The 22,469-nt window shown below is 37.8% G+C and overlaps 2 protein-coding genes across 2 annotated transcripts in view; both read right to left on the bottom strand.

Moving 5' to 3' along the window:
- Positions 1–22,469, bottom strand: part of LOC146674910 (obscurin-like) — a 77,500-nt gene that overhangs the window by 10,023 nt on the left and 45,008 nt on the right. The gene's annotated exons all lie outside the window — the stretch shown is intronic.
- Positions 1,247–21,211, bottom strand: LOC146674913 (high affinity immunoglobulin gamma Fc receptor I-like). Its single transcript, XM_085385329.1, has 8 exons — positions 21,162–21,211; positions 20,092–20,183; positions 19,034–19,049; positions 18,352–18,443; positions 17,673–17,735; positions 2,599–2,860; positions 1,665–1,969; positions 1,247–1,563 (listed from the first exon to the last, which is right to left on the bottom strand). The coding sequence occupies exons 1-8, from the start codon at positions 21,209–21,211 to the stop codon at positions 1,247–1,249; spliced, it is 1,197 nt and encodes a 398-aa protein (XP_085241455.1).

Below are 22,469 nucleotides of genomic sequence, written 5' to 3'. Positions count from 1 at the left end.
TGAACATCTGAGAATCGCTTCTAAATGAATGTGAGCAGTTATCATTTCATTGGTGTTATTTTGTACTTCTGTTTTTGGTGTATTGTTCCTTTATCACATGTACCAGTGACAGCCAATCAGTGTAACCACAGCGAGCAACAGAAACCTGAGTGAGGGGAAGAGATTCAACAACAAAGCAAGTTGTGAACAGATGCATTTTTATTTCCAGTCTTTCACAGTGATGGTGTCCAACTTCAGTCCTTGTGGATAAAATCTGTTTGATGCAGTTTGAATGAGGATTTGGTGAGCCACAGTTGGTTTGCTTTGGTGTCAGTTAGCACGTTATGTCCTTGTGTTCTTTACTAAATCTGATGTTGAAGCCTCTGATAGCTAAGATGAGACCTAGTATGTGTGTTTTATATTCCTTTGCTGTGGAAGCTGACATTTCCTGTTGCACAGATGTCTTTAGGCCACAATAATAATCACAGTGAACATCACCGCTGACATTACAGGGAGGGAGCAGTTTGGATGTGATTTCCAGCTGAGCTGTTAGGAATGCTGGGACAAGACTCCAGTGTTTGTGTTGCAAAACAGATCAGGTTTATTAGCCGAGTGCAGATCTTGGCGCTGAAACCTGAGACTGTTGAACCTCGATGGTGATCCACGCCTAGGAGATGTGAACTTCCACTAAAGTCTTCTGTTCCTGCTGGATCAACTCATATTCCAGAGATCAGGAAACTGACTCACACTTCTGAACTGTGATACGACTCCACCATAATCTCTGTTACTGCAACACACAGAGGATTTAATCCAAGAACTGATTCCACACCAGACTGTGACTGTGGAAGGTTCTCTCTGTAAATCTGTGAACAGCTGATTTTGTGCGTTCAGTGTTGTAATTCCATTCATTGTGTTGGTGTTGCACTGTGTTACTGACTATTCCTAACCAGCCACTCTGCAGGTCTAGTGAGTGACTTTTACTTTTATTTATATTATTCTATGACATTGATTATAAATTAATGTGCACTGGAAGGTTTTTCTATATTTCAGTTTTCTGTTCCCCATAAACAAAGTTCTGCTCTTTGGTCTGTTATTTTAGGGCTGCTAGTTGTAAAGTGCTCGTGTGAACTGAGATTCTAGTTTTAGCTATCTGTAAATGTCTCCAGTGCAACAAGAAGATGACCGGAGAATAAAAACAAACATTTCATTCAAAAGCACGAAAGAAACAGCTGCAAAGCTTTAAGAGAAACAAGTGTTTTCACTTATTTTAATAAAACAGATAATCTGGATGAAACATCTTCAACTTACTGTGAAAAACTGTCAGTGTGACTGAATCACTCCACTCTGTTGTTTCATGCTGTGAACTTTTCACTCTGCCCTTACAGCGATAGTTTCCACTGTTGGATGATGAAGCAGAAATAATCCTGTATTCATTTTGATTTGGAAGTTTTCTGATGCTGTTTTTTACCCACTCATAATTCCACTCAGTGTCTCCTCCATGGATCTCACATCTGACAGTGATCGTCTCTCCTCCGTATATCTCAGACCAGTTTGGATACAGAGTCACAACAGGCCTGTTTGAGACTGTTCATGTTCAAGAAAGTACAATAAAAACACATGAATGACAAAAGGTTCAGTTACCATCAGATGTAGTGCTTTGTGGGAAATTTAAAGTTTGAACTCACCAATTTTGTCAATCCAGGCTGACTCACTGTCCTCTGTGTAGTAAACTGGTTCTCCTCTTCCTCCTCTGCAGCTGTAGCGTCCTCCCTCTGAGACACTGATTTGTCCATTTGTCACAGGTTGATAAGATTTCCCATCTGTGTACCAGTAGTATTTCCATCCAGATGATGATGATGATGATGATGATGATGATGATGATGGTGATGATGATGATGATGATGGGCTCACAGAGCAGGTCAGGGTCACACTGCCCCCTGCTGGAACAGCTGTCCTATCAGCTCTCAGTTCAGCCTTTGGTTTCACTGCAGTTCAGTTTAGAACAAGAACATAAAAGTAAAAATGACTGAATCAGAACAATTTAAAGATGGAAATATGTAAATGATCAAATATCATGAAACCCTAGTTAAGATGAAACAAACTGTGTCACACATAATATTCTGTATTTCTGTTTTGATCAGCACAGGGTTAGTTTTTTATATTTGCCTTTGTGTTTTTACAATTCATTACATACATGGACAGTTCAAATAATTAATTTGAAACATGACTGAGTTTATTGATCAGTAATCCAAAAATAACCCAGGTTTATATGATCTGATTGTATTTTGCACATTTGAAAATTCTTCCTAAATGAGTTTGAGCAGGATTAAATACATTTTTGTTATTTTGTACTTCTGTTTTTGGTGTATTGTTCCTTTGTCAAATGTACCAGTGACAGCCAATCAGTGTAACCACAGCGAGCAACAGAAACCTGAGTGAGGGGAAGAGATTCAACACCAGAGCAAGTTGTGAACAGATGCATTTTTATTTCCAGTCTTTTGACAGTGATGTCTTTTATTCATAAGCAGGAATGAAAAAGCTACAAAGCTGTAAGAAAAACCCATTTTTCACTTATTTTAATAAAACAGATAATCTGGATGAAACATCTCCAACTTACATGATACAGTCAGTGTGATGGTTTCACTCCACTCTGTTAACAAATACCCCCTTCTGCCCCGGCAGCTGTACAATCCACTGTCAGACTCAGTAACTGTGATTCTGTATTCATTGGATGTTGGAGGTGTGTTTAACTTGTTAGGTCTCCATTCATACGTCCACTGAGCTCCTTCAACTTCCTGAATCTCACATCTGACAGTGACTGTCTCACCGCTGTATATCTGAGTCCAGGGTGGCTGCAGGGTCACAGTGGGCTTACTGGGAACTGTTCACATAAGAATGATCCAGTTAGGAGAGAAACATGAAAACTCTGCTGTTTATAACATAAGAGGAGAGTTACTGCAAAACAGCTGATTCACAGACAGTTTGGAGACTGAACATCAAAACAAAGTCACAATAAAACAACTTATAGCTTTCACACTTTAACACAACATTTTAATATTAAATGTATTCGAATTTACTTTGTAAAGTTATATTTTATTTATATTCTAAAACTCACAGATTTTTCTGCTTTAATTTTACTTTGAGGTTAAAATCAGCGTGGAGAGCCAGAACACTGATGACGCTCTTTCAAAGCAATCAATAAAATGTTGAAGTGAGTTCTAAAACATACTGGGAGCCAGAAAATTATTAACCTATCACCACAAAATAATGTTTGCTTCACACGGTACTTTTAAATGATTATGTTTCATAGTGTTAGTTTTGTTTTGTTTTTTCAACAAAGAAGAAAATCTGCCTCTCCCTTCCTATTTTCATGATCAGAAGCAACTTATCAGCTGACCTTAGAGTTCTGTTTGGAGTTTGTTTAGTTAAAAGATCAGAGACTAAACAATCATTATAGCCTGACTGCTACCAAAATAAAGCATATTACACTAGCCTGGATGAAATAAATGCATGAGTTACTTTCTCAAACTGAGCAGATGACAAAACGTCTATCATTTTTGCAAAGGCCCTCAGGAGGCAGAGTCTGGCTTCTACAACTGAATTTATTTATTTCTCAAATGAGGAACTGTCATCAAAGATCACCCCCAGAGTTTTTACAAAGGGAGGTCTGAACTTTTTCAGAGGAACAAGGTTACACTTAAGAACAAAACGAGGGTCAGGAGATTTGAAAATACAATCTGTTCTTTGATTGTTTACATTCCAGAAATGAATTGCCAACCATGATTTTATGTCATCACAGCAGTCTAGCAAAACTTTTAAATGGACTGTAAAACTTTTTTTTAATGCCATCTGTTGGAAGGGTGTTTTATAGGAGTTTGATGGGCAGCAAACATAAAAAGAGTTAGAGTGCTGATTCCAAAGAAAAGGGTGGAAATAAAATCCTTGTTTAGCTTGAGGGGATGATAAACAAGCACAAGAGGAGACAGATCCACCATAAATAATTATAGTTCAGAGCTGCCATAAATATCAGCAGTGAGGTGTTGGCATATAAAAGGGTTCAAATAGATGCAAGACCTCTGCTGTGACCAGGTTCCTGCAGGAAGCTGCCTGTGACTGTTGCAGGTGGTGAGAGCTTTCAGTCAGCTGAAAGAATTAAAACCTTTTTGAGTTCCACCAGGTCTCAGCACAGAGACACATTTTAATTTGTTTTACTTTGTTTAAAAATGTATATCCAAAGAATTATTTAGGTTATATTTGCCACTATTTAATAGCATAATTACAAACCTTTAAGCAGTAAAAATGTCTTCTGCACCATTTTATAGATAAGAATTTAAATTTCAATCATTAAAAAAAAAAATAATAATAATGAATGGTTTGTACACATGTCATGGGTCTTGTACAAAATTTAAAAAAATTAAAAAAGAGTACATCTATGCAGAATATTTATCCATGTCTGCACAGCATTATTATTTTTAGGATTGGCATGGTTTGCAATATTAAGGTGGTCTCTGTGGTACCAATGAATCCAGGTGTGAGGACATAAGATGTAAAATAGTGTCTTTGTCTTTAAAGACTTTATTTTTTTATTCTTATTTTGATCAAAACTGATCAAATAAAAATATTTCATAAGCAGACTGATAATTTTGACTTTGAAAATCAACAATACATTTTAAAAAATAAATTAAACCAAGTGATTCAATAATCTTTATATTCCAGTATTTGCTTTTTTTTCTAAATCTTTACATTTACATATTACACATTTATGAACATATAATCAATGAGTCATCAGTTAGCTGTTGTTTCCTAACAATGTTGTTAAACCTCCAGTGATGGATTCAAAGCTGGAGGCTGCTCTGCTCTCATAAACTGTTCATAAAATGTGAAATACAAAGTTTTTATGTGGCACCAAAGTCAAAACTGGCAAAGAAAAACTAAGAGTAAAGGTTCAGTAACCAGGAAAGGAGCACAAACTGTTTTTTAAATCACTCTAAAAAATGTAAGTGATCTGAAGACTGAACAAAGGTGAAACGATGCACTGAGCCTAATAATTCATAATTTGACAGATTTAGTGGTTTAAGTGCTGGTGATTACTGAATATTGAGTTCCATTACAATTTGGAGAAGACCTTTTTCAATTCTCAACATTTTTTTAAACTCATTAGTTTCCTGAATAATGACTGAATCGCTTTTAGTTGTGACTAAATTCGTGTTTCTTCTCCTTCCTCTGCAGGTGTAGATGCCTCCATCAGAGACAGAGATTGCACTCTTAGAGCTAAAAGAGATGATCTCATTTTCAGATGAGGTTTTTCTGAACAGAGTAATTCACCTCACAGGTCAGTGTCACACTGCCCCCTGCTGGTGTGGTTGTGCTGTCTGCTGTCAGAGTGGCCTTGACTTTAAGTTCTGTAACTTAGACAAATATGAGGCTATTATTGTGGTCCTTTTAGTGGAAGAAGGAAGGAAAATAATAATAATAATAATAATAATAATAATAATAATAATAATAATAATAATAATAATAATAATAATAATAATAATAATAATAAATCCGAGCAATAGTAATAAGTGTGCCTTTTGGCATAGGCACACTTAATAAAACTGAACTTTAATATCTAAATAGTCTAAAAATGGAAACATACAAAGAATCAAATTGTAAAACTAGAAATAAATAAACTGTCAATAGAAACAACTAAGAGATGAACACACGTGAGTGTTCACAGATGCTCTGACAAAGACTGACAAGACACAGCAGAACTATTTAAACATGACTGGGAATGAGAAACAGTTAAAAACAAACAGGAAAATCATAAAAGAGGAAGAAAAATAACACAAAGGATGAAAGAAAACAAACCTTTAAATTAAAGAGGAAATGTTTTTTTTAAAAGGCTAAACAAAGATGAGGAAGAAGCACTCAGACTAAAATGATGAAAGACCATGACAGTGACAAATGAATAAATCTATATCAATGGCACTTTGTCCAGTTTGTTTTACTTGTTACTCTTGTGAAGTCTTATTCATTTATGACTTGAACAACTTTCAGAGGTTTTTTCAAGAGGACACTGAGGCAGACAGCACACCATGACACTATAAATAACTGAGAGTAAAAATTCATAATAAGACTGATTAAAGTCTTCAGGCAGGACTTTAACTGGCTGATCTGTGGTTGAGTCTGTTTTCAGATTTGAGTTACCTGCATTTACCCTAAACTCATCACGCTGTGCTGTAATACATTAGATTGATCCTCCAGTTCATCAGCATCTTGTGAATCAAAACTGTGATGTGTGAGGATGGACAGATAAATACTCATGAAAAGGAAATCAGTCAGTTTCACGGCAACAAACTCTAGTAAATATAAAGTTTGTGTATCGGCTGAGAGAAACATCTGCTCACATGGTTGCACTCTTGATATGATCATTTTAGTATTTTAACCAATAAATGCAGTGGAGTGTGAGCTGTATCATATAAAATATTTTGTCCCTCAGGTTATTCCTGAAATTTAGTTTGTTTCAACTTTGTTATATGACGGGTCGCATTTATTCATCTGCTTCTTCCTGGTCTGCTCATGTCAAAGTCCGCCATCTAGTGGTTAAATGGAGGAAGTGCCGAGTAATAATGGCTAGAGCTCCGTGTCTGTGATAGTTCTGCATCTGCTGCTCTTGAGATGGGATAAAGTATAAGTTTGGGCAGATGATGGATTGTTTCTACATATTAGTGCTCTGTCCTTCTTGTGGGTCTGTGAAGTTTGTTACATTACTACTGTAAGCTAACTGTTAGTGCTTTGTTTTGCCTGTTAGCATAAAACATGTCAGCATGTAGTATTTGTATTTACGTCACTTGACAGGCTTTGTCCATTTATTGTTAATGTTATGATCGTGCATTGGTCATGTGACATGTGTGCATCTACACTGAGATTAAATGTACCTGCTCTGTTTTGTTGTTACAGTTTTACAGACTGAAAGTGGTACAAATGGTACATCAGTAAAAGCTCTGAAGAACGCCACAGTCTCCACATGGAGCGCTTACTGAAGCCATTTATGTTTAACTGCACAGGCTGAATAGAAGCATTGAGTCTGTGCAGAAGATAACATGTAAACACAGGGAGGATATTATTGAGCACATTATAGGAGATAACAGCTACATATATGAACAGGAAGAAAATAATCATTTCTTACCTTCAGCATTTCCACAGATGACAGTACTGAGCACTAAAATAATCAATAAAACCTCATCAGACATTATACAATCAAACTGTTGTAACACAGTGTGCAACTATAAGTGATGCAAAAAGCAGCAGTGTATCAAACATTTAAACACTTAAAGAATCACAAGTCTGCTTTGTTCCAGCTCTCAGGTAAACAGGTTAAAGCAGTGACTCACTGTAATTCTCACAGCTCAGAAACATTTTCTTTAATCGCTGCCGTTCAAACAATGTCAGACGTGTACTTACAGAAAAAGCCCATCATGCAGAGCAAAGAGTGCCCCATCGTCACATCCAGCCTGCTGCACTCTGATCCTCAGATAATCAAACAGTTTTAGTTTGCAGATAAAGAGAAGTTGTGTTTAATATAGATACAACAAGAGTTTTTCTACAGGCTCTTATTCTGATTGGTCTCTCTGTGCTTCCTGCCCTTTGACATGAAACTTAAACAGCTCGTGTAGCTTTGACCGCAGCAGTTGGTTGACATGTTTATATTTCCTGTCCACTGCAAACATAGAAGCTTGTTTCTTTTGTTGTGTTGTTTCCTTTTTCTATAATATAAAATGTTGTTGTGTTGCTTCATGTAAGTATGTTTTGCCCGTTTGGGGTATTTTTTGGCTGCAATATCCACTAATATTTGTCTCCTGGCAGGTCTCTGCAGACTGGGAGTCACTGAGAGTGAATATACCAAAACAGCTTTTCTACTTTGGTGCCTGTATTTTCACTAAAGCCTTTTTAAATCATTTTTCTCCTTTTAATTGTTTAACTGCAGAATTAAAATTAAATTCTTACTTTAGGCTGCATTAAAATGTCTTTATTTTATTCGACTCTTAGCTGAAACATCATCATGCAGTAATATAGTGAAAAGGCTCCTTTGACCTCAGACCTGTGAAAGTTTCCACCTTGTGGTTAAATTCTGGTTTTAAGTTTGGTGGAGACCCAAACACAGGAAATGACTCCGTGTGTGGCTGAAGTGAGACTAAAGACTTTTATGTTTCACCAACTAAAGAACAATTAAATTCATAGATAAATTCAAAGTTATATTTATTATCTGTTGTCATTTCAAAGTAAAGCAGGAACTCATTTATTCTGCAGACTGTTCTTTGTCTTGCTTTGACATGTATGTGCAGATGCACACTGACCTCAGCCTCTGACTACATGTAAACACAATAAAATAAAACAAACTGATGTGAAACAATGATTGAAACACTGTAATAATGATGTTTGTGTTGAACATCACATGTTACCAACCAAGATCATGTGATTGTGTCCAGAGTCAGTTCAAAAAGCAGACCCACATGCTAAATGGTTCTTATACAGCACTTATTTTACTCTTCTGAGTGCTTCACACAACTTGTAAATGGCCTGTATTTATATAGCACTTTACTAGTCCCTAAGGACCCCAAAGCGCTTTACATATCCAGTCATCCACCCATTCACACACTGGTGATGGCAAGCTACATTGTAGCCACAGCCACCCTGGGGCGCACTGACAGAGGCGAGGCTGCCGGACACTGGCGCCACCGGGCCCTCTGACCACCACCAGTAGGCAACGGGTGAAGTGTCTTGCCCAAGGACACAACGATCGAGACTGTCCGAGCCGAGGAACAAACCAGCAACCTTCCGATTACAAGGCGAACTCCCAACTTGTGCATTCACCCATTCACACTAGCACATTTTTCTTAGTGCTTTGTGACAAACATTCACACACATATTCATACTCCGATGGATGCCTCGGAGAGCAATTTGGGGTTAGTATCTTACCCAAGGATATGTGATAAGCAGACTAGGGGAAGCCAGGAATTGAACCAGCAACCCTCCGATCAGTAGATGTTCAGCCCTACCGCCTGAGCTACAGCCACCCTTGCAAAGCAGGACTCAGAGTACCAAACAAAGGTGACCTTTATTATGAAGCTGATAGTTTCAGGCCTCGATGGTAACAAACGAAGAAAACTGAGTTACAGATAACTGATCACAGGCACACAGAGACTTACCTGTGGGTCATCACAAAATCTCTATTGAGATCACAAAAGTGTCAACTTACACTTTCCAGTCAACATAAATAAATAAGTGAGACTTAAACACTGTGTGATTCCACAAATGTTAATCTGTCCAAATGATTCAGTGATGTGTAGACTAATAGATCAGAAGATACTGTGGTGTATTACCTACAGCATGACTGTAGACGGATCTTATCATAATTATTCCTGAAAGACTTTTACCTTTATTTTTACTCATGTTGCCATAGTAACTTTAATCTCCGAAGACCTGAACTCTTTCATAGCATTTTTATTTCTCTTTGCTATTTGGGCTGATTGGCACCTGATGAATGTAAAAACAAAGAATTACTTTGTACTTGATTTTGCTCTACAATGGCCTGATATCCACATATGGGGACATTCGATTGAAAATTTGATAGAACAGTGGCAGAATAATGTCCTCGTGAGTGGATATCAGGTCCTTGTAGAGCAAAATTTAGTACTGTGGTCTAGACAAGACAAAATGTGATGTCCACATATGTGGACGCCACAGGTTAAATCTTGAAAGCATGCTGAGAAAATGCACAAAGCATTGCAACAAACCACTATTGAACAGTTCACTTATAACTGGATCAAGCTTCCACTTCCTCTTTACACTTACTGAGGTTTGATAACAAGAATAAGACGACACCACATTCACACCAGAGTTTTTGAAGTGTTTTAGAGCAGTGGGTTGATGTGGACGGTTGTTTCTCCTTGTATATTATGTGCATGTGATCACAGCTCTGGGCCCTGTCCTCCGTCTTCCCTCTGCTCTCTTTCAGGTGCTGTTTGTTTTCTGTGTCATTTCCTCTTTTTTCTTTTTTTTAAAAATCTCTTTCCTTCTTCTAATTTCTTCCCCCCCACCTGTCAGCTCTGGCACTGTTACAGTAAAGATGTGTAATCTTTTTTTATTTTACTTTAATACCTGTAAATAGTTAATGTAGCAGTTAAAGCACAGTTTCTATAGTAAATGTTCTTCCTCATTTTAACTCTGCAGGCTGATGAACGAAACAACAAAAGATCATTGAGGTTTGTTTCAGTGCAGAGATGGTGCACATAAGACTGCAGCTCCGTGTGAACTTGCAGTTATACAAATAACAATGTTTACACAATATTTTCCATCATTTTGAGAAGTGATCCTTCCTGTCACAGTCTGATCTACAGGTCAGAGTCTAAACACTTTCTGCATATGTTCATGGTCTCAGTCATTAAAGTTTCACATGTTACTGACATGTTAATATTATAAAGTATTGTCCTCATCAGGGTATGAAGAGGACAATAAAGTGCAGTGTGCTTTAGGACCTTATGTTTGCTGGATACTGATGGCTTAAAATAAGACACTGCTACACACAAAACTATTGTCTCAAACCACAGGCTGCATTTCCTCTTTTGCATGTGGTCGAGACGAAAATGAGGCCGTTCAGTAGATTAAAAATAAACCTGTGGCAGAACAGACAGTAACCACCAACAACCCTTCACACACATATCGGCACTGTAGCTATTCTGCATTGTCATTTTTGCGGTTTGATCTTAATGCCTTTAAATTTCATACACAAACAGATGTCATGGTCCTCCAGTCCTCTCTGACTTCCTGTCAGTGCTGTTGTTGGTCCTCTCTCTCTCTCTCCTGCTGTCCTCTCCACCTGGGTGGTGCACCATTCCAGGTTCCTGCCTTTAGCCAAAGCAACTGCTGCTCATCATCCTCATCCGATGCTTAAGGTGGTGGCTGAGCTTTAGGCTTTGCTGGATTGTTGTACTTAGTTTAGTTACTGTAACCAAGACACAGAATAACTCCAGCTTTTTCATTGTAGCTGAAGTACGGGACAAACTGTTCCTTTTCACCTCAATACGAAACGCGTAATATTTTCTCTGAATACGAGATGATTCAGTTTTTTAGGGGACAGTTGGCAACTCTACTAATTAACCTTATGAACAAAATAAAGTCCAACATCAGTAACATCATAGCACCACCCAGCTGTATAGAAACTCCATCATGCTAGCTAGTACCCAGTACGAAAAGGTCAGCATAACGAAAATAAACTCCACCTAAACTTGGTTTATATCTGACCCAGATAGACTGCAGGTCATAACTTCTTACCTGAAGTTCAGTTCACCGCCTCGGGTCTCTGCTCCTCCTGCCTCACCTGCTGGCCTCCACCACTTGCTAATGGTACTCAGTCTGTGGAGGCTCCATGATAGCCACCACACGAAGTAACGAGCCTATCTAAATCCCAGTAACGATTGACACGTTCCTGATTTTGGCATAATAACTAGTTACCGTGCTCGTTACCACAATAATAACGTAGTTACTGTAACGCGTTAGTCAACACTGGTGAGAGCTTTGTGATGTTTACTGTGTTTGGAGTCTCAAGTTAGTTTGTTGTCTTGTGTAGTTAGTGTGTAGTGTAGTCGTTGTTTTGTTTTGTGTGTCAGTTCTACTAGTGAATGTCACAGTTGCTGTCTTAAAGCCACCAAAGGCAGACTGCAGTGTAAATGCTGATTGACACACCTGCTGTCAGACCTGCAGGATTTATCCCTGTGCTGTTCTCATCTGTATTATAGTGACACAAACAATTTTTTGGAGTTGCATAAATAATTTGTGTGCCTTTTTATTTGATGCAGAACACCTGATTGTTCTGTAAACAGTTTTAAATGGTTATATAAAAAACGTCTGAGCCTTGGCTGCATTTTTAGGTAAATAGTACCATATAACTTTGTTGTTTGCAAAACTTGTGCATATTTTTTAAAAATGTACAATTTGTATTTGCATTTCAAGTTATGAAAATGATTCGTTAAACATGCTTTTGGTTTTTACAGTCAAAAATATCACTTTGTCTGAATTTAGATAAATTGTGCTGATACATTATATCAAAATGGGTAAATAACAGATTGGCAAGATAAACAGTTTTTAAAGGTGAAATATAGAGGCCGAATCAAAAGTAGTCAAAAACAGCCAGTTATACCCTGGACCCCAGAGGGTTAAAGGCTAAAAGCAAAGTTGTCACCAAGTACTGTTTATATTTGTGTGTATTTCTGCAGCTTTTTTAAGTATTAACTTGGTGCCTTTGGGTGAAATAATGGTAATATGACTGATCCATATGCTCACAAAGAATAGCCACTTGTTTCTGTGCTACCAAAGTTCCCCGGCTTTCATTCAAAATGTGTTTATCGTCACCACCGACACATTAAACTACTTAGACATTATAAATGTGTTCAAGCTCACACTGAGGCCTGTGGGGCACAATCAGCCACTGAGACAGTTCACACATTTATGTGTGTTTGTATATGAATATTTCATACTTTAAGGCTGCCTGTTTATTTAAGGGAGATGAACAAAGTACATTGGAATTGCACATAATAATATCATAGATGATAAATTAAATAGATTTTAAGTAGATGCTTGTGCATTCTTAAAGTCTTATATGTTGAATTGAACTATGTGATCTGTTCAAAGCCTCCCAGTCAGTGCTGTTCTCCATGCCTGTCTGACTGTACATGATGTCATTAGCACAAACACTTTAAAGGTGATCATTTAGGACTTCAGCAATAATACAGACAGCAATGTAGTTAGCAACAAAACAGTTTTATTGGGAATTAACTTAAAAAACAAACATCAGTCTCCTATTTTCTATCACACAGGAAAGAAGCATCAATATCTGATAATTTATTTATTTGGGGGGGGGGGGGGGGGGGGGGGGGGTCAACAGGAGAAGAATATCTCTAACAAGTTGATTTGTTCTCATCTTAATTTTTAAGTGAAAAGTGCATTTTGAGTTTATACACCATGTATATAAGGCGACCGTCCTTTTGCAGTATTTTTGTGTGCTGCGTTTTTCTGTCTTAACAAAAGGGGAACAAATGTGTCTAAGTTCACCCAGGATGATTTGTTTTCATTTTCACATGGTCTTACTGAGGTAATGCGAAAAGACTATGTGCACCTTAGCATATGCTACTTCCGGTGGCACCCAAAATGCACACAGATGGAAGCAAAAGGTGAACTTAAATACAGCTTTAATGCTGGACGACAAAACAGAAAACTGGCTGAAGTAAAATACAAAATAAACTTACACAGGCAGACAGAACACACAACATGAATGAGGGTAGATCGCAACACTTTTGCACTTTTGCAAATATGTAATGTCCTGATAAATCGAGCAGATATTTGAAGTTTACACAGCTACATTCTCGACTGAAAATATCTTAAGCATTTATTTTGTGACCAAGAAAGAGTAATATTAAAACAAAGTAGCTGCCGCCATTGTTGGAAACTAGAATTGGCTGGGCCGCACTATGAATTCTGGGTTAGATCGGGCCACAAAGAATACACCCGACCCATCCTTTCAATCTAAGGAAAAGGACACATTTGGAGGAGTCTTCGAGGTTGGACAGTCTTCGTTGCGTTGCTGTAACGTTATCGACCTACAAATGCAGCCTGCAAAGGATGCAGCCCCTGAATTTGGACACATCAATGATACTGGAGACGGCTTCTTCTTGTTTTTGTGTTGAACACTAGCTGACCTGATCGTGACTAGTCAACGAATCGTGGCAACCCCAGTTGTTATTATTGGATGACTCTACACAGGTTTAGCTGAGAGGTCGGTGACAGAAAGTGATTATAGGGTTGTAGCTTACACCGTCCCGATCATTGTGTTCTTATTTCTTAGAGCAAAAGAAGTGTCAGTCTGGACAAATGAACAGAAAAACTAAACAGGCAGATTCTGTTGGCATTGATATTTTTTATATTGTCATTTGTGCTAAAATATATAGATATATAATCATTGCCTTTATCTGTCCTAATATGGCTATAATTATGAAGAAGCCAGACAGTCAGAGGATTTATTTTAAACCTTCTACTATTTCCTTTATCTGTGTCTGTGCTGACAAAATGTGCTTTCTTTATTTAGAGTGCAGCTTAGTCCAGAGATGAGCTATGTTATACATTAGGAAAGCACCATGTTCTGTTTCTTCTAAAGTGCAAGACTTCACACCTTTAAATGTTTGTTTGAGACATGACCTATTACAAGTTCCTGTTTTTATAGTTTAGCAAGGTGCTTGTTTCTGCTTTTCTGCATACCTCATACACACGGTTTAAGTTCATTGAAAGGTCGCGTGTCTATGTATGGTATAGCTGGAAACACACACACACACATGCAGTCTGAGCAGAAGAAAAGCTGCTCTGGAAACATGAGCAACAGTTTGACAGGTGACCAGAAAGATGGTGAAGCTCAGCAAACACGAAGCAATTTGATACCAGAACAAAAGAGAAATGTCTCCCAAGAACAGCAACGACTTCACAGTTTAAAGAAGAGCGATGATTCATAACCATCAAAGAGCAACTCAGAGGATAAACAGAAGAAAAGTGATTTGATTGAGAGGAGAGTGATTCTCAGAGACGGTCACTGAACAGGAGACGTGACGACTTTCAGGACACCTCACTGACATTCATTGATGCAGATGATGATTTGACTGTGACTAACCCGAAGATAACAGTTATATTTGTTACCATTTAAGATATTTTGACTCTAAATGATGTATTTTTTTATTATCGTAAAGCATTTCTAAAACCAGTAACACTGAGATTTTATCCACTTCTGTCTGTAGTTTTGTGTCATGGTCACAAGTCTGTGAAAACAAAGTGAGTGTAATCTCTAAGAGTTCAAACTTAAGTGCAAATTAAAATATTTTGATGAAAATAAAACCATCAGAAATGTTTACATGAACCAAATCACAAAAACTGGAAGATGGAGGATGTAAAACATGGAAAACAATCAGGTACTGAGCAGAATTAATGTGTGGAAATGTCACATCAGGTGTTCAGCATTAAAGGGGACATGAAACACTACATGTATAAATGCTGATGTACATCATGGAGCCCAGCTCTCAAAAACTGACACAGATGTAACTCTGACTGTGAAGCTTAATTTAAGAAATAAGTGCTTAGAGTTATAAAAAGATGTTCAGCGCCATCTTCTGTCAGTACAGAGCATCACATCACCAGGTCAGTTGGCTCATTTCAGTCAAAAGACTCACATCAGTTTATGCTAAGTAACTAATAGCAGAACCAATAACTCAGTGAAAATAAGGACACTAAAACTAAACATCAGTTTAATGGGGTCACTGTTGTGCTGCTGTCAGCTGCAACAATGAGTTTTATGTTAAAACGGAGGATATACTGTCTGCTTTCACCGTCTGTCTCTTTAGCAGTAAGAGGTTCTGCGCTGTTTGGTTAGCTGCACTGACACAGGAAAATCCAGCTGTTAGCTGTAATGTTCAGGTCTGTGAAGCACTTTATGAACGAGGACTTCATGAAGGAGAGTCTGTTTGACATGTTTTGTGAACTTTAAGTTCTTATTTCTTAAATCCAGTTTCACAGACAGTTACATCTGAGTCAGTGTTTGAGAGCAGGGCTCTAAGATGTAAATTATCATTTATACATGTGGTGTTTTTTAATGTCCACTATAAAGGACAAATGTAATTTCATGCATTTGAACCTGCTTTACATACAAGAACATGTTTGAGTAAATATTTAACTATTTTTCACGCAGAACCACTTAACAGTGTCCCAGCTGTAGATCTTCTGTCGTGAGCTCAGAGAAGAAGTGTTTCTATAATCTGCTGCAGAGGACTGTGGAAATGTTTGCTGCATAAATCAGCAGCTACAAACACTGAGAACCTGCCTGGATATCAGCATAAGGACGTGTGTGAGGGGTCACTGGCTGCCCCTGTGTCTGTCCCACCTGTGTTGAAGAACAATAAAGTTTATTATAAAAGCATTGTCTCCCCTTGATGCAAAGTGAAGTTCTGTTTTGTGTTTGAGTCTTTACAGGTGTGTAATGTTACTGTACCTTATAGGATTTGTTTAGAAGGCGCAGACAGACTCTGTATCTGTGTGGACGAGGAAACCATCTGGTTTTACTTTCATGTAAACATCTGGCCTCAGACACATAACTTATCATTTGTAATTTGTTCTGTGTTGTAAAGATTTTTTTTGCAAAACATGTGAAGCTGAAACACTTCTCTATCTTCTTCTGTATCAGTAAAAAAACATTAAGACCTCTCCTGGGAACTGACAGTGACTTGAAAAAGTATCATACCCTTTGAACGTTTATACATTTTGTCACCTTACAAGCGCCAACTTAAATGTTTTTACTGGGATGTTCTGTGATAGACCAACACAAATAGTGCAGAACTGTGAAGTGGTATGAAAATGATACATGGTTTTCAAAATTTTAAGCAAATAAAACTCTGAAAAGTGTGGCATGCATTTGTTTTCAACCCACCTTCATCAATACTTTGTAGAGACACTGCTCGCTGCATTTACAGCTGCAAGTCTTTACCAGCTTTGCACATCTACAGACTGAAATGTTTGCCAATTATTTGTTGCAAAATGGCTCAAGCTCAGCCAGACTGTGAACAGCAATTTTTCAAGTCTTGCCACAGATGCTCAGTGGGATTTAGGTCTGGACTTTGACTGAGCCATTCTAACACAAGAATATTCTTTGATCTAAACCAGGGGTCGGCTGGTGTCCTGCAGGTTTTAGAGATCACCCTGGGTTTGCAGTTGTAGCATGCTTTTTCCATTTTTGGATGATGGATTGAACAATACTCCTTGAGATGTTCAAAGCTTGGGATATTTTTTTATTACCTAACCCTGCTTTAAACTTATCTCCAACTTTATCCCTGACCTGTCTGGTGAGTTCCTTGGTCATCATGATGCTGTTTGTTCACTAATGTTCTCTAACAAACCACTGAGGCCTCCACAGAGCAGCTAAATAGGTGACTTCTGAAGGTAAATGAATGCACTGGATTTTAATGAGGGATATCAGAGTACAGGTGGCTGAAAACAAATGCACGCCACACTTTTTAAAACCATGTATCATTTTCATACCACTTCACAATTATGTGCTACGTTGTGTTGGTCTATCAGAGAAAATCTCAGTTTAAAAAAGGTGTCAAAATGTGTAGAAGTTCAACAGGTATGAATACTTAAGCTCATGTAAGCTCATGCTTTGTTCAGTTTGATCAGAAATATCCAAGTGACCAGTTTAATGTTGAAGGAAGTGATCAGAGTAAAATACAGCTTTATTATCCACTTAGCTTTGGTTCAGACTAATAATTGGTTCTTAGTGCAGTGGCACTTTGATATCACTGTAATGTGTTGTCATGCTAATAATGCCAGTAATAGATTACTTTGGCTTGTACAGTAAACATGTAGCTTGCAAAGAACAACGAACATGTGTTTTTATTCTTCATTTGTTTGGTGTTTAACTGTTTTCCCATCTCACTAAATACACAGATTTAAAAAGGTGAAAAGAACAAAATAATACATTTGAATAAATGTCTGTTTCCTAACATGAGAAAAATGCCGCCGGACCTAACTTATATTAATAAGTCCACCCAAAATTAATTTCATACTAATTAAAAATCTTTCCAAACCAGGTTTTCTTTTTATAAAATTAACTTTGGTGTACTCACTCTCAGTTCTAAGATCTTTAAACTCAATAAGAGAGGAGGTGATGTCATCGTATTCATCTGATCCTGAAATGTTCATATTTTTATTTACAGGATTGTTAAAACATATAACATGAAATTAGATTCATTAAATTAAAAATAAGTTTAATCTCTAACTGCTCTGTGCTTTTCAGCACATATACTGTACCATTTCTGTTTTTCACTTGTGTGACTGATTCATAGAGGTCAGCAGTACCTAAAGAAAAAAACAAGCCAGGCTCACATTAATCATTTTATTACAGTTACACTAAAGATCAGAGCAAAAACAGAAACACTGTGTGAGTCAAAACCAGGACTGTAAGATCTTTAAATGTTCTTTAAAAAACTGCTGAACACAAACTGAACCTGATAAATGTTCGTGTTAATGGAGGTTTAATAAAAGTCAGTATCCATCCATCCATTCGCTTCTGCTTATCCTTTTCAGGGGCGCTGGAGCCTATCCCAGCTGTCATAGGTCGAGAGGCAGGCTACATCCTGGACAGGTCGCCAGTCTGTCGCAGGGCTCACACACAGGGACAGACAACCATTCGTGCTCACATTCACTCCCACATTCACACCTATGGGCAATTTAGATTGATCAATTAGCCTTTCCCCACTAAAAGTCAATATAAATAATGATAATAAAGATGGTTTAAATACTGACCATGCTGAAGAGAGCCGTACACATGAGTTTCATTCTGGTTGACTCCATGATTTGTGGAGGAGCCCAGACTGTGACTCTCAGACTGGATCGACCTAAAACAGGAAATAAACACAATTGTCATGGTCCTCGGTCTTTTGACCCAACGGTTTGTGTTTTTCATTATTATGATATTGTGTTTGTTCTGATTGTGTACTGGGGTTTAGACTTTTTAGTTCCTAGAGTTTGGTTTCTGTGTTTCCTCTGTTTAGTGTCTGTACCGTGTCTCTGTGCATTTCCTGTTTTATTGTGAAGATCCATGTCTTCTGTTAGTGTGTTCAGTTTATGTTTTCCCCTGTCTCGTCAGTTCAATTTGGTTCAGCTGTGTCTGCCTCCTGTTTGCTATTCCACGTTTCCCTCTGTGTGTATTTATAGTGTGTGTCCTCGTGTGCTTGTTGCTGGTTCGTCTGTGTTCTTTCCCTGCATCATTCTGTGTCGTCCCCCGTGTCTCCCTGCATCGCCATTTTGCCTTTGCTGTTTCTGTTTGTTTCACCACTTCATGAATAAAACTCATTTGCATCTCAGCTGCCTGCATCTTAGGTCCTAATTCTCAGCCTCCACTCATCTGCCACGGCAGACGTGACAGCAATAAACTCAAAAGTAACTGATGTTTGTTTAAAATAATAATAAAAAGTATTTTACCAACCTGGTGAAGCAGGAATCTGTAAGATAAGATAAGAATACTTTATTAATCTCAGAGGAAACCAAGTGGTCACAGTGGCTCAAAGACAGTAAGAACAGTAACTGACTAAACTAAATAATATAATATATCACAAAGTATGAATAATAATGCACACCACAAAAAGTAGAGAATTTCAATTCTGTTGTACCAGCTGGAAATGGAAGCATTTCCTCGTGTAGTCGATGGATGTTAGTAGCAGCAGGTATAGAGTATTGCACATTGAGATATTTACAGACACCAGTGTGTGCATGTGTGCTTTCACATGATGATGTATGTTGTAGAGTCTGACAGCAGCTGGAAGGAAAGATCTCCTAAATCTCTCCTTCACACTGTGGGTGCAGCAGCCTGTCACTGCAGGAGCTGCTCAGTGCTGTCAGAGTGACCTGCGTGGGGTGGGAGGTGTTATCTAACAGGGGTGACAGCTGAGCCACCATCCTGTCACTGACTGCCTCCACTGGGTCATGAGGACGTCCCAGAACAGAGCTGGTCTTCTTCATCAGACTGTTCAGATTCTTTCAATTACAATTATTATGTTTAAATGTTTCACTGATATTTTGTGTCATCAGATCAGAATGAATGTTTGAATAATTAAAGTGAATGTAGTAAATAAACTCTGTAAAACTATCCTGAAATGTTCATATTTTATTTACAGGTTTGTAAAAACATGTCACATGAAATTAGTTTCATTAAATCCAAAACAAGTTTCATCTCTAACTGCTCTGTGATTTTCAGCACATATACTGTACCATTTCTGTTTGTCACTTGTGTGACTGATTCATAGAGGTCAGCAGTACCTAAAGAAAAAACAAGCCAGGCTCACATTAATCATTTTATCACAGTTACACTAAAGATCAGAGCAAACACAGAAACACTGTGTGAGTCAAAACCAGGACTGTAAGATCTTTAAATGTTCTTTGAAAAACTCGTGAACTCAAACTGAACCTATTAAATGTTCATGCTAATGGAGGTTTAATAAAAGTAAATATTAATAATGATAATAAAGACTGTTTTTCAATGCTGACCATGTTGAAGAGAGCCGTACACATGAGTTTCATTCTGGTTGACTCCATGATTTGTGGAGGAGCCCGGACTGTGACTCTCAGACTGGATCGACCTAAAACAGGAAATAAACACAATAAACTCAAAAGTAACTGATGTTTGTTTAAAATAATAATAAAAAGTATTTTACCAACCTGGTGAAGCAGGAATCTGTGAAAGAGACAAATGTTATTACACATGTTTGTCATGTATAAATTGTTCCACTGATATTTTGTGTCATGAGATCAGAATACATGTATATGTGTGAATAATTAAAGTGTATGTAGTAAATAAACTCTCTAATACAGCATGAAAAGAAGAGGCTCTTACACTTGGACTGTCTGCAGCGATACAACAAGAGCAGGAGAATAATAATGAGAGAGACTCCACAAACCAGTCCAACCATCAACCACACAGGAGATGAAGAGCTGTCAGCTCCTGACACAGTTACTGCAACAACAAACAACAATTAATTATTAATAAAGTGTAAAAGAAGAACTCTGAGAGCACAAATCTCTGCTACGGCAGCTCACTCTGTTGACAGCATTTACTTTTAAAGGAACAATATTGTATTTTCAGTGTATTTATTTTGTTTTATTTGTACTGTGAGAAGTTTGTAGTTCAGTAAAAATAAGTCCAAAGGCAGATTTGTTTCAACATGACAACAAGAGCAGATGTGAAATGTAAAAGTGAGGTCAGAGGTCAAACAAATTATAATTTAAATCTTTATACAGTATTTTCTATATGTTGACAAGACACAACACCTTTGTAAGAATCATAGTTTCTATGTTATAAGGATTTCTTTTTAGTCATAAAGTTGACCTTGAAGACCTCGGTGGTTGTAAGCCAAATGTTAATGGATAGTTAACATGACTGCAGCTCGTCAGTGAGGTAACCAGGCAGGTCTGCTGGGATCCTTTCTAGGAAAATAAGGTTTGTATGCTAACAGATTTTCCCCTTGTTTCAGTTTCTTCCTGCTTCAAGATTCGTTTTCATGCCATCATTCACCTCCAGTCAGACGCCTGCCACCTTGGATCATTACCCCCCTATTCACCACCACTGCTGCCCCCTCAGAGCCTCTTCGTCACTTGCCTGCCTGCCCATCGTTCAGCAGTTTCCACAGACCTCTGCCTTCATCCACTAAACCCAGCTAGTCTGGACTCCAAGTAAGGCATTGTTGCAGCCACTTTATGAACACTCTCTGTCTTGTCACATTCTCTCAGATTTCCTGCCCTAACTGCTCTCTCCTCTCCCACAGATCTGCCGCCCTCACACTGTTATGTCCGCTCCTCTGGCCTGTCTCTCTCACCTCAGTTAAGATGTTTTTGTAGGACTCGCTCATTAATTTTAAGTTCATTTATGTTTTGTTCTTGTTGACTGAGTCAAAGCTCACAATCTGTTGTGTTAAATAAATTATCCTTTGTTTGATAAAGAAACTTTCACTCATTACTTCCTCTGCTGTTTTCACCTGAGTCCCACACATGAGTCCTGAACCACAACAATATTAAACCTGACAATATAGAGATATTATATAATAGTTTTATAAAAGTTCTGACAAAATAGATCCAGGTGGCTTCAAACATTAAAAGAGATAATATGATGTTATTTCTCAGTCATGAAACTCATTTACAGAAAGACACACTGTTTTGATCCTGCTCACCTTTAACTGACATCCAGCTCTGTGCTGACTCTCTTCCTGAGTACTGACACTTGTAGAAACCTTCATCAGACTTTGACACTGCAGAGATCTTCAGCTCCCCTCGGGGATCATTTTGAATAAGTTTGTCATTGTGATAGAAAAACACATTGGAAAGTATTTTTTGTGTTCTCAAACTGCAGCTCAGACTAACAGAAGCTCCCTCAGTCACAGGATGAACAGGACTCACCAGGATAGAAACATCATCTGTGAAACAATCACACACAATTGTTTCAGTCAGACCAGCTGGTGCACACTTTTAGAAAAAGCTGTGAGTCGTGTCTCATGATCTACATGCAGACCTGGTTTTCTGAGTGATTATGAGGACTGGAAATATAGTTGGGATGTTTCCTGCAGGAGTCAAATTATTGACGGTGACATTATTGAATGGTTGAAGGTGAAATTGTAAATGTTTGTATGTTTGTGTTATTTTGCATGATGTGTTTCCCAAATTTCTCTGAATTGAGACATTAAAGGTTCATCTAATGTGACGACAGAGATGTTGAGCTTTGTTGAGTTTTATTCTGACAGAGAAAATATAAAATACTGTTGGCAAATTATGACAAACTGGATTATGAAAGGATGAAGAGAAATTAGACCAACAACCAAGAATATTTTGATGCTTCGTTGCCTGAAATTGTCTGAAATTCTCAGTTTTGTTTGTGT

The sequence above is a fragment of the Rhamphochromis longiceps genome, linkage group LG3 (assembly GCF_057381845.1).
Source record: "Rhamphochromis longiceps isolate RC_006_pf linkage group LG3, R_longiceps_female_GT1.1, whole genome shotgun sequence".
NCBI lineage: Eukaryota > Metazoa > Chordata > Actinopteri > Cichliformes > Cichlidae > Rhamphochromis > Rhamphochromis longiceps.
Note: the sequence above shows the minus strand (reverse complement) of the source record. Positions and strands in the feature narration are given on the sequence as shown.

What these genes read in the sequence shown, in the direction of transcription:
- LOC146674913 (XM_085385329.1), bottom strand. Translation starts at nt 21,211, where the DNA reads ATGGGCAGGCAGGCAAGTGACGAAGAGGCTCTGAGGGGGCAGCAGTGG. An exon ending in CTGAGGGGGCAGCAGTGGTG is followed by an intron (nt 20,184 to 21,161) that starts GTGAATAGGGGG and finishes TTCCTGTTTTAG; the next exon opens with GTCGATCCAGTCTGAGAGTC. An exon ending in AGCCTGGATTGACAAAATTG is followed by an intron (nt 1,564 to 1,664) that starts GTGAGTTCAAAC and finishes GAACATGAACAG; the next exon opens with TCTCAAACAGGCCTGTTGTG.